The sequence below is a fragment of the Puma concolor genome, chromosome D3, assembly GCF_028749965.1.
Source record: "Puma concolor isolate L17-30 chromosome D3, mPumCon1.1.hap2, whole genome shotgun sequence".
Classification (NCBI taxonomy): Eukaryota; Metazoa; Chordata; class Mammalia; order Carnivora; family Felidae; genus Puma; species Puma concolor.
Genome location: NC_141678.1, coordinates 6,565,358 through 6,578,326, shown reverse-complemented (window position 1 = coordinate 6,578,326; position 12,969 = coordinate 6,565,358). Strand labels below are relative to the sequence as shown.

The following is a 12,969-nucleotide window of genomic DNA, read 5'->3' as shown; positions in this document are numbered from 1 at the left end:
GCATCACAGACATTCCAATGGAAGTTATCACTGTCCTAGAGAAAGCCTGTGAAGTTAACTTTTGTTTCTTAATGTTTATTTTTGAGAGAGAGAGAAAGAGAGACAGAGCATGAGCAGGGGAGGGGCAGACAGAGGGAGACACAGAATCCAAAGCAGGCTCCAGGCTCTGAGCTGTCAGCAAAGAGCCCAATGCGGGGCTCGAATTCACGAATGGTAACATCATGACCTGAGCTGAAGTCAGATACTTAACCGACTAAGCCCCCTAGGTGCCCAAGAAGTTAACTTCTGAAAGCCAAACATCTTACTAAGCATCTAAACACAAGCTGAAGTTTGCATATTATAAAATGTCTAGTAAGCACAGAGTGTATTCTTAAAAATAATAAATTAACAAATGACTCTTTAAAGACTGTAAAAACACCATATGTGTGTATGCATATGCAGCTATAACAATAGCAAGGCCCAGATTTTGCTGTGTATTGCCCACTAGCTATGTGAACCTGGGAAGATTCCTTAACCTCTTAATCTTTCTGTGCCTTAGTGTCCTCTGTCTAGAAAACAAAAAGCAAGACCTATTTTCATATGGATCCCTTGTGGGTTAAATGAAACAATGTATGGCCAGTGCTTAATATAGTGCCTAGCACCAAATTGTTCAAGTCCTAATTTAAAACAGGGAGTTACTTGTGTGTTCAAAACTACATAGGCAACAGTGAAAATATACAACTACATGCCAATTTAAGGAAGGCAGCTCAATTCCAAAATATAGCTGCTTCGAAATGCTCAAATTTACACTATTTTCAACATCATTTAAAGAAAAAAAACCCACCTTTCCGCTTCTTCACTTTATTTTCTTTACAAGGACTATCTCTTGGTGAACTATTGTTACTTGGAGCTGTCAAATCAATTCCTAACAAACTATACAGTTTTTTTCGATCTGGAGCAGGGAAGTGTTTTTCAATTAGTGACTGCAACACTCCTCTGTTTATAGGAGAAAAAAAGTGACAATTAGTGGTTCAGTTTGCCAAATAGTTTATTATATATAAAGTCTTACTGAATATATTTTTAAAATACATTTCCTAAAAAGTAAATACTGTATACTTTGTTCAGTTTTACAAAACAGTGATAATCCAGCTGAAATAACTTTAATATTGTAGGTCATCGCTAACTGAAATAAAGTTCAGGCCAAGCCAAATATGCAATTTTTACATCTTCTAGTAACTACATTAAAAAGTAAAAGAAAACTAGACAAACGTTTTTTAATAATACATTTCAGGACATATTCTACTATTATATATCAATGTATCATTTCAAAATGCAATCAGTGAGATGTAAAACATATACTTTAAGTCTTTGAATGAAATCTCCTGTGTTTACATTCACAGCGTATCTCAATTTGGACTAGCCATTGATAGGCACCCGTGACTAGCTCCTACCATATTAAACAACATAGTAATAGGCACATAAGTACAAAAGACAACAGATTAGTAGGTGCATGTTTTGTTTTTAGAAGCAGTTTTGGATTATATCCACCTTAAAAGGAACCACTTGAATATATCGCCTGAGGCAAAAGATAGGTGGGGCAAAGGTTACTTTGCTAATTTTACTACCACAGTTAACATGGCTAGGGTAGGCAAATAAACTGAGAAACGATGTCTAAAAACTTCTTTTTAAAACTCTTTTTGAATATCCCATGATTGCGTGCAATTTTTATACACAGATTACTAAACTAGGGCAAACTCTACTTATTGTTCGTGTGGATAATGGTAACTTCAAACACACAAAGCTGAAACTAAAACAGAAACTAATCCAAGCTGTCACACATTTCCAAGATCTACAAGACAAAAATCATACCCTTCCATTAGTTCAAATACTGGGCACAATATTGTCAAAATGCTTAACAACTGAGCATTCGTATGTTGTTTTCCAAAGGATATACTGTCATGGATCGCACAGAACTGCAAAAACTAAGATCAGAAAAACTTTAATGATGTTAAGGATGAATCAAAACTTTTGCCTCCAGGAAATGCGAACACTTAAAACTAATCTAAATAAAAACTTAAAACCAAAAACATTACTTGGCAGTTGAAACAAAATCATTCAATTCTCCTCCACCCTCCTCCAAAGCTTCTAATGTTCTAGCTTCTCCTGTTGACTGCAGACCAATTACGACACACTGGAGAGAAAAACAGAATTATAAATAATACCACGCATGTGGTTTCTTAAGATGTATTTTACATATTTAGTTAAGAAAAAGGATTTCAAACAAGAATGACCCATTATTGTACATACGTGCTCATTTATTTATTCTGTATATATCTGAGGCATGCTACTATGTGTAAAAAACTTAGCTAGGAAATAGGATTACAGCAGTGGACATAATTAAAGCCCCTGCCTCAGTTCTTTGGACTTCAAGTATATCTATATTTTGCTGAAAAGAAAAAACTGTATGGCAATAAATACCCACATGTCATCAGTAGTTATATCTATGAATGGCCAAATTATAGTGGTTTATTTCTTTATACTCTTTTCAGCTATCTAAATTCTTTAAAGAAATGTGTATTTTAAAGTCTGACTACATTAATACTTTTACAACTCTCAGAAAGAGCAGGCTTTCCAAGCAGAAAGCCTGAACACACAAGACTAGAAAACACAACCAAAGAATAAATCTATTAATGTGTTCTTCAACTTACTTTTCCATTCTTGATTTCTTCTCGAGCTAGTTGCACAACCCTTTTAACTTTGGATGCTATACACAAGTATTTGAAAAATCTCTGGTGAGCAGACCAGAACTGACCCCACATGGATTTCTTCATGCGTTGCTCAGCATCAATCAGATCTGCAGCTTGCTGAAATCGCTCTCTGGCAATGACCCACTGAAGACACACAATCAACATTTTAGATATTTCATCTGTAAGTGTGCATTATTTAAAAATCACTGATTCGGGGCACCTGGGTGCCTCATTCAGTTAAGCGTCCGACTCCTGATTTTGGCTCGGGTCATGATCTCACCGTTTTGGAGTTCGAGCCCCGCCTCAGGCTCTACGTGCACAGCATGGAGCCTGCTTGGGATTCTCTCTGTCTCCCTTTCTGCCTCCCCCCCACCCCACCCCCGCTCGTGTACTTTCTCTCTCTCTCAAAAATAAACATTTTTTAAAAATGACCGATTCAAGCAAAATAATGTCAGGTGCAAGACTACTTAACATTAATTTAATAAACCAACTTCAGTAGCTTGGGAAGCTCTAAACGAATGTTTTTCAGGATGTTCACAGTTGCCTCGAAACTCTTCTTAGCAACTACAGTCATTTTAGGGAATAGTTACACTGTAATTTTAAAACTATGCGACTTAAATAAATGGCTTTTTAAAAAGTTTATGCATTTAAGTGATCTCTACACTAAATGTGGCTCGAACTCATAACCCTGAAGATCAAGTCACATGCTCTTCGACTGAGCCAGCCAGACACCCCATTGTAAATAGCTTTTTTATGTTGTTTTACTTATTTATATTTACTTGAAAGAGAGAAAGTGCACGTGCACAAGCGGTGAAGAGAGGCAGAGTGGGAGAGAAAGAATCTTAAGCAGGCTCCACACCCAGCATAGACCCTGATGCGGGGCTCGATCTCATGACCCTGGAATCATGACCTGAGCCGAAATCAAGAGTCAGACACTCAACCGACTGAACTACCCAGGCTCCCCAATAGCTTTTTTCTCCTAATAAATTACTTTAACAAAGAGAAAGCTTAGAAAATTAGGAAAGTAAGGATCTGGTGATTTATCTGTTGTTTTACAGCAAAATATACTCTTGTGGGCTGACAGACATTAAAAATACTAGGAATTAAGAAATAACTTCTCACCAGCTTGACTGCTTTGTTATACATTTTCACATAGCTCTGAGAAAGAAGAACTTCCTCAATTTTGAAGGTCACTCCAGTAAAGCTCAGCTGTCGAGCAATGTACATTCCTCTAAGTTTCATATCCATAGCAACTATTTCCATGGCACCAACACCTCTGAATAAAATTAAAACACACAGTAACTATCATTAAATATAGTAGGGCTTTAATATAAGTGGAAAAGGTTTTAGCAGTAACACCTCTTTTAAACTGCAACTGAGAACAAATAGTGTATACCGTAAACTACCTTACCTCCGTTCTACTGCTTGGATAAAATCACTGAATTCTCTAAATGGAGTTCCCTCACCCCATATTCCAAGACGGTTCATATAGGCCATGTTTCGTGGTTCAGAAGCACCTGAAAAATCCCAAAACAAAACATGTTATAGCTGAATAAATAACTCACACATGTATCTTTCAAATAAAATAACAACTCACCAGTGGCACTAGCATAAACAACTCTGGCCTTTGGCAATTTGTTCTGAAGCTCTAAAACTGCCAAGCCTGTCTTGGTTGGCTTCGAAGAACCAACAGGACATAAGTTTTTTGCTTTATGGCATTCGTCAAAGACTATCTGTACAGAGTGAATTAAGGAACATATCACAGTAGCAAGTATTTCTAATCTTTAAAGAAGCCTTAACTTTTATTTCCTTAAGGTCTTGGGGAACATCCCAAATTTCTGTGGTAGAGGAGTGGGCCAAGTTCAAGATAATCAGGAAGGGAGAGCTGCCACGGATAATAAGCCCCTGAGCATTAACTTTTTAAAATAATACCAACATACCCATCATACAGCTTTGTAAAACCTGTAACATTTTACCTTACTTGCCTCAGATTCTTTTTAAGATCACAAACATAAATGAAGCCCTCTACGTGCCCCTCTTTGACGTAACCCCTCCCTTTCAAGTCTCAGAGGCAACCTCTGATTTGGGTATTTCTATTAACCTGATATTTAATTCTTGATTAGAATGGAGGAAAGGATCCACCCTGGCAAGAAAGGTCCACCACACAATTTTGGCAAATTCTCTAAGTAGAAGTACAATTGGTAACTAACTTAATGAGCATTTTAAAAACTGGCATTCCTCATGCAGGACAGCAAAAGGTTTGCCATGGGTAAACAGGTTTGAACATCACTAAGTTCAGTTTTTTCCCCTTAGTCGTCTCAGGTGCTTTACTATATCAATATGCACCGTGAATCCCCAAAAAGAGGAATATAGCATTCATCACGTCCCACACCTCTTAACATTTCCCTAAACCAGGAGCTTACATACTGGCCTCCTATATGGCAGCTACAAAACAGAATCAACTTTCTGACCCCTTGGATGCTGAGCTATCCTAAAAGCTCTCATCCCAGCAACTGCAGTTAACCTAAGGATGTAGTTTTCCAAAGGTTTATTCTCACATGCACTTTTGTGTCATTAAAAAACATAAAAACATTTATTGAAAAGGATACCACTCCATCAAAGTCATCACCACACCAATGCAGAAGTTGTTTTAATCTAGTTTTGTATTTACCACCAGACTGACTTTCACCAATAAGGGAAGAATAGGTAGCAAAAATAACACCCTTTTTCACGCTCCCGTTATGTTTGGAAGAAATTTTTCCATATTTAAACTAAAAAAGAAAAAAGAAGTTATAAATATACTTTTTTCTCTGAAACATTTATCTTACCTAAGCTTCTATAGCAGGAAACTGGTGAGTCTATCATGGGTTTTAGGGAAGTCAAAGGACCCCTAAGACCATACACAAAATTTCTTCTACATACGTATACACACACACGTACCATTGTATGTATGTACGTACACACACACATAACTTCATGACATAAGGATCCAGTTTTCATCAAAGTCTCAAAAATCTTTTTTTTTTTTGAGAGAGTGCTGGCAGGGGAGGGGCAGAGGGAGAGGAAAAGACTCTCCTAAGCAGGCTCCACACCCAGCAGGGAGCCACCCAGGCCCTCCTCAAAAAACTTCTATCAACAACAACAACAAAAGATTACAGGGGCTCCTGGGTGGCTAAGTCAGTTAAACATCCTACTCTGGATTTCAATTCATGTCATGATTTCGCCACCATGGGATCAAGCCCCGCATGGGGCTCTGTGCTGGATGTAGAGCCTGCCTAAGATTCTCTCCTCTCTCCCTGTCCCTCCCCTACTCCCTCTCTCAAAAACAAAACAAAAAGCCGAAAGCATTAGTTATTATAAACCAAGCTCCCCTCTAAGAAAGAAGTCACGATATTCATTTTACAAATATTTACTGTGCACTTGCTATATGCCAAGTCACTGTCAGTCCTGTGTCATATATAACGAGCTATGCCAGTCAGTTTTTTAGTTTGAGCTGTCGGTTATCAATTCAAGAACCAGCACCACCAATCCACTCAGTCATACCCCCCCTCGAAAAGCCGATGATGAGCAAGGCAACACTGAACCAACTTAGGGCCACATGGAATGCTTGTCCTTACTTATTTTCAAAAGGCTAACGGGGAGGCACCTGCAGGAACCAGGTCTGTCTATTCCACCCTGGTAACTCCAGCAGTTGGTGCACAGGAGGAGGTCAGGAAGGGTTTGCTAAATGAACATGAAGATTCTTATCACATTATACTGCTTTAGATACCTACCCACATTTTCTTCCACTTGACAGTATTGTTCTTACATAAACGCAGGTACAGATACACAAATCTACCAGACAAATCTCCAAATCAGTCTCCAAAAGTCAACAATTCCCTATGTGCTGTGATGGGCACACTACCTGTCCACACAGCTTTACTACAGTGCACCCTTCTACACACAGTTGTGAGCTTCAGCATATAAAGTCACCTCAGAAACAAAGACCAACACTGAAGACTGAGAATAAACCCCGTAACGACAGAGACAAGGCCTATTTTGTTTGTCACCACCCAACCGTACCTGGCACAGTAGCTGACATACAGTAATCCACAACCCAATGAGAATGGCTAGCCCTCAACTAATGCTTTCTGTAAAATAACTCACTTGAACTTTGTAACTCTACAAAGTAGAACCTGTTATTATTCCAATCTCACAGATGAATCAATATTTACTGAATGACTGAATAGAAAACTTTCATACCTTATTTAATGAATGAACCAAAATGTTTTTTGCTCCAATATCCCTCAAATCTCTTTCAGCATCATACTTCAAGTCATTTGAAACACTGAACCTGCCACATAAAAAAGAAAAGAAAAAAAACACACACACACAAATTAAATGCAAATTCCATCAATCTAGCAGTACTCAGGATAAATAAAACCAGGCCTCGACACTTAAAAAATACACCTACTCAGTAATAAAACCCATCTCACATGCGTAAGTAATTATTCACAAAAGAAAGCTTACACAGTCTTTGGCACTTACTTACCATAATGCTCTTTTTCTACTCAACAAATAATTTTCATAGATGATTCCTGCTATCGTCCTTCCTTTTCCTACACCAGCACCATCACCTATTAAGAAGCCAGCACGATCTCCATTAGGTAGGAATGTTTCATGTTGCTAAAAAAGAGAAAGTTGATAATTAATCTACTCCTTCAAATACCTCAGCCATCAGTCTTTTAAACAGGAAAATATTAATGTGATTTATGCGTATACAAATGACATACACTTTGGCTTAGTATGAATACTTTCTTTATATTTACTAAGTATTGTTTCTTGCCACACTCACATGCACCAGGTAACTGAAGTCAACAAACTGGTGAGCATTCTCCCATACCTGTTTCAATGCTTGCAGAGTCAAATACAAACTTTTAATCACACATAAACATGGGGGATGGTTAGCTGTTTGGCCATTACTTATTTTACAGAAATGGAGTACGACAGAAACCCTCTCAAGACAACTAGCATAACTCTAATTCATGGTTTTAAAAGACAGTACCATACCCATACACTAATACCACAGTTTATTCAAACACCCACAAGGGTATGGGCTTTTAAGTCTTTTCCAGCATTCTACCACCAAAGTTAAAAAAGCTGCAACAAATAGTCATCCACCAAACACAAAAACAAAGTCAACCACCCATCTATCCATCTCCTTAATATATATGTTCTCAATCTAATAGTTCTGTCGAATAGACTTCCAATAATACACTTGTTAGGTCAAAGGACATATGTTATTTTTTCAAGCAAGCTCTGCGCCCAACGTGGGGCTTGAACTCGTGACCCTGAGATCAAGAGTTGCATGACTCCAAGATCAAAAGTTGCATGACTGAGCCAGCCAGGCGCCTTAAGATATATGTATTTTTAATTTTAATACACATTCCAAAAAGGCTGTAACATTTGTCATTTCTAGCAGAAACACGCACCTCCTGAATCCATGCTACCTCTTTAATTATCAGACACGTGAAACTTCTATAAAAATCACATTCACAAGTTTTTCATGCAAGGAAAACGTAACCTTTGCATTAAAACAACTGTATTATATGGACCAGGATTCAAAGATAAATATTGTATGTAGCTACGAAATATTATTGCTTACCTGCGCTGCATAAGTAATTGCCTCAAGCTGTAACGCTGATAACCAGCCATTATCAATGGTTTCTTCAGAAATGGATGTTTTGTACCAAACATCAGGAGGAGTAACACTGGATAAAGAACTAGTTTCCACTACAGCATCTGGATGACGTAGGCCAATTTTTACTGAACGAAAAATTTAAAAAACTTCATTTTAATTTTTCTAGGTAATAACACTTCCAGTTTTATTATATGATATTGCCATATTTTTCCTATCATAGAAAAAGTAAAAGTAAATAAGTAACTATACACTTCAGGATTCTATAAAGGCATTGATGGGTGGTAAATTACTATTTAAATTTGACTAAAAGGACCTATTTATCAAATACTCATGCTTTAAATAAAGACCCGCTGATTAAAAAAGTCTAGAAAAATATGGACTTGGTTCATACCACCAGGTTCTCCAACAGCAACAAACACAATCCTAGATTTGGGAATTTATTTGAATGAATCATTCCCTTGCATCAGTGAAACAAAAGTTTGGAATGTAATTTTATTTTGAAAGGGATTTTAATGGAAATCTTGGCCATAAAATTAAACAGCAACTAATTCCCCAAAATGCATTATGTGAATAGCTTTAAACAGAGGTCAGCAAACCTTTTCTATATATAGTCAGACAATAAATATTTCCAGCTTTGCAGAGTATCTGGTGTTACTGAACATCGGTATGGTAGCAATGTAAAAGCAGCCATAGCCAATAAATAAACTCACGCGCATGGTTATGTTCCAATAAAACTTTATAAAAACAAGCAAAAGTCCAAATTTAGTTTGCTGACTTTGGTTTCAAGGGCCATGGATAAACTCTCAATCCTTTTATGAACTATTATGGGTGGGAGGGGGAAACTACCCATTTCGGATACCACAACCTGAAGTTCGTAGTTTAAAAACGTATACAGGTATGTAAGTAGATGTGTATGTATTATTTTTAAGTAGCTTCCACATCCACGTGGGGCTTGAACTTACAACTCTGAAATCAAAAGCTACATGTTCTACCAGCTGAGCAAGCCAAGTGCTCTTTAAAGTTCGTCAAAAAACAATTATTTTTACTGTATGTTCACTAACTTGGATTTAAATTAAAAAATAAAATTTAATTAAAAAAATTGTTTTTCTTTTACTTCTAAAGTTCATTTTAGGGGCACCTGGGTGACTCAGTCAATTAGGTGTCTGACTCTTGGGTTTCAGCTCAGGTTTCAGTTCTCACAGTTTATGACATTAAGTCCCGAGTCGGGTTCTGTACTAACACCATGGACCTGCTTGGGGGTTCCCTCTCTCCCTGTCCTTCCCTGGCTCGCTCTCTCAAAATACATAAATAAACTTAAATAAATAAATAGAGACACCTGGGTGGCTCAGTAGGTTGAGCGTCCAATGTCGGCTCAGGTCATGATTTCATGGTTCATGGGTTCAAGGCCCCACACATCCAGCACTCTGCTGTCAGTGTGCAGCCCGCTTTGGATTCTCTATTCCTCTCTCTTTCTGCACCTTCTCCTCTCCCACTCACATGCATGCACGCTCTCTCTCAAAAATAAACATTAAAAATAAATAATTTCTTTTTAAATGGCCAGAAAATTATGGGAGCTTGAAGTCCATACACAGTTGGTAAACAGATTTTTTAGTTCAAGTGGTAATATTAGTGGCTTTTTATAGAAACTCAGAGTACATAAAAGATTCTAGCCATGTGTATGTTTTTTCCATCTTATCACCACCATATAACGAGAGTGAACATTTGTTTTTTTTTGAGAGGGAGGGAGTACATGCTCGAGGCAGGAGGGAGGTGGGGAGAGGGAGAATCTCAAGCAAGCTCCATGCCGAACTGAAGCCCCACTGGGCTCAAATGCACAATCATGAGATCGTGACCTGAGTGAGCCTAAATCAAGAGTCGGGCATTTAACCAACTGAGCCACCCAAAGTGAACATTTTTCTACTAAAGTTAAAAACTATTAATTTTCAGTTTGACATAGTATAGTGGTCACTAAAAAAATAAAACATGGTTGTTACGGCAAAAAGGGAGAAATGTTAATGTACACTACTGAAATAAATAGCACATTATATTTTTAAGATTCCCGTGCTTTTGTTTGCATAAAGTATATAAAGCTAAGGTACAGACTTACGCCTCTATAATTCACTATGATTTTATACCTGCTGCTGACATGAGCAAAATTAACTTGAAACAAAATAAAGCCCAAGCTTTTTTACTCTTAGTTTTAAAGGACTTCAACCCAAAACAGTTTTAACTTTCTGTAGGAAAAAATACACCAGTAAAATTTTCACCTAGATATTTTAAAACCTGTAATAGTTTAAAACAGATTATAAGGCTCACACTTGTCAAATTCCAAGGTACCCAATATTGATAGATCCTAATAGGTAATAACATGTGTGGGAAAGTTACTTAAGTTCAAGAGGAACCCAAAAGTCTTTCATCATTTTGACAAATCCCAAAGACATACATTTTATTGGCATATATTCTGCGTAGGTTTCTGCATGACCCATTTCTTCTTCATCTTCCTCCTCTGGTTCATCTTCCTCTTTCACAACAGGGACCTTCTGTAACATAGAGCATGATCAGAGACTGGAGGTCCAGCCAACACACAGGAAAACTCCTCTGTAGGAATACTAGCAATCTTCAGTCTTGGAAACATGACATTCCTCTTCTATGTTCCCTCAAAGCTGGATCATACTTTGGTTCTTCCGTGCTTCTCTGATGAGCAAAGATAATCCATGCCCTACTCTCAGCTCTGACACACTGCTGGGTCACCTCAGGGCTCCACCTTCCTTCCAGTCACTACCTGTCAAACTACTTTCCCCTTTGCCTGCCACCCTCCCCAATGCCCAGAACTCTTTCTAACCTCAGTCCTTGTCAGTTCCAGGAAGAGAAGGACCAAAAGGCTTAGGAAGGAAGGTGGATGAGCCCCAGCAGCTCATCCTACAACATCAATGGCAGAAACCACTGAAGCCACACACCCACCCTCATTTTAGTGAACCTTCACGTCACCTGTCTTCTCTCCCTCGGACATTGAAACTAAAACCCCAGAAAACTCTGGATTTAAAGGTTCTTCTGAAGGACGGAGCATTTACTTCAGACATCTGTGTCTCCACAAACACAACAATCACATATAAGAAAGCCATATCACTTACTCTCTAATCCTTGGCACACGTGAAAATGAAATGGGGAGCTATTAGTTAAGTACACCAGGAAAACTAGAATAAAGCCAGACTGTCCTAGACAACTTGTGCGAATGGTTACCAATCACATGTTCCTTTTTTTCTTCACAGAATCTTAAAGGAGGAGCGGTAGGGAGAAATAGGGGAATAGAAAGCCCCTGAACAAGCCTCTTTTCACTACAAGTAAACCAACACCAAAGATATTTATTAATGTGCTTGTTCAAGAAAGACTATAGAGAAAAATCTGTGAAATCCAGTATATCCAGAAAAGGAGGGGGAAAAAAAAAAAGAGAGAGAGAGAAGCCAGTCAGGGCCTACAGGCAACGTCAAGGATAACAAAACTTTGAAAGGTAAGGGCAGGCTCTTCGATTTCTTTTTATTTTGTCTGGAGTTATGATGGCAAACAGATGCTCAATAAAAGTGGGAAGGAAGAGGGAGATGGTAGATAAACATCCAATCAACATCAATCCATGGAATCCTTAGGAAAAAAATCCAAAAAAGTTCCGAATGTTCTTAGAAAGTATGCCAAAATAAAACTCAATTTGAGAAACCGGAGACAAAGTGGGGCTGGCAAGGAAACACATACAAATCCTCATTCTGCTGTTAATTTGTGTGGCCTTGCTTAAATCACTTAAATTCTGTGTCTTCCCCATCCCACCTTCAGCCCTTTCCCCATGTTATCAAATAAGACTAGGGGACCTGGGGAGCTCAGTGGGTTGGGCTTCCGACTTCAGGTCATGATCTCCCAGTTCATGAGTTCAAGCCCCATATCGGGCTCTCTGCTGTCAGTGCAGAGCCCGCTTCAGATCCTGTCCTCCTCTCTCAGCTCCTCCCCCACTCATGCTCTCTCTCTCAAAAATAAATAAAACACAAAACATTGAAAAAAAAAAATGCATACTATGCTAAATGACCAGCCTCCTTCCCCCTCCCTCTATCTTATCTTCCCTTACCTGAATTAAAAAAAAAAAAAAAAAAAAAAAAAAATCACCGAGAGTGTTAACTGGAAGATAAGCTGGTCTACTGTCTGGTCACAAAATCCAGGGACACACAGGTAAATTTCAAAGCCAATAAAAAGGCAACTGAGGGTCCCCAAGCTTCAGGTCAAGGAGATAAATGAGGGGGAGTGGGGAGACTGTGGTACCTGCGGAACGCCCACCCAACACACAAAGTCCACGTTCCTACTCAGCCAGAAGCCTGTTCAGGTGGGAATGTGGGCCCACGGTCGTCAGGTACTCCTGTTTTTCAGGAGAACCTGGAAATCAGAGGATTTTTATGTGGTAGCAACAAATTCAATTTTTTTCAAAATACTGTGGAGTCCCACCCAACAAAACACATTTGGTCAACTGGCTTTGGTCCACAGTCTACCAGTTTGTGATCTCTGCTAGAGATACAGATTTTTTTTTTT

At 38.4% G+C, this 12,969-nt stretch overlaps 1 protein-coding gene across 5 annotated transcripts in view; it reads right to left on the bottom strand.

Moving 5' to 3' along the window:
• Positions 1 to 12,969, bottom strand: part of SBNO1 (strawberry notch homolog 1) — a 58,802-nt gene that overhangs the window by 28,367 nt on the left and 17,466 nt on the right. For 4 of the 5 annotated variants that reach the window (XM_086681524.1, XM_086681522.1, XM_086681520.1 and 1 more), the window contains 11 exons: positions 10,850 to 10,946; positions 8,371 to 8,531; positions 7,258 to 7,391; positions 6,969 to 7,059; positions 5,336 to 5,497; positions 4,324 to 4,459; positions 4,138 to 4,243; positions 3,849 to 4,002; positions 2,688 to 2,870; positions 2,073 to 2,170; positions 824 to 975 (listed from right to left, as the gene is read on the bottom strand). In XM_086681524.1, coding sequence (XP_086537650.1) covers positions 824 to 975; positions 2,073 to 2,170; positions 2,688 to 2,870; positions 3,849 to 4,002; positions 4,138 to 4,243; positions 4,324 to 4,459; positions 5,336 to 5,497; positions 6,969 to 7,059; positions 7,258 to 7,391; positions 8,371 to 8,531; positions 10,850 to 10,946 — 1,474 coding nt within the window. The remainder of the gene's footprint in view (positions 1 to 823; positions 976 to 2,072; positions 2,171 to 2,687; positions 2,871 to 3,848; positions 4,003 to 4,137; positions 4,244 to 4,323; positions 4,460 to 5,335; positions 5,498 to 6,968; positions 7,060 to 7,257; positions 7,392 to 8,370; positions 8,532 to 10,849; positions 10,947 to 12,969) is intronic. The other variant, XM_086681523.1, reaches the window with a different exon arrangement.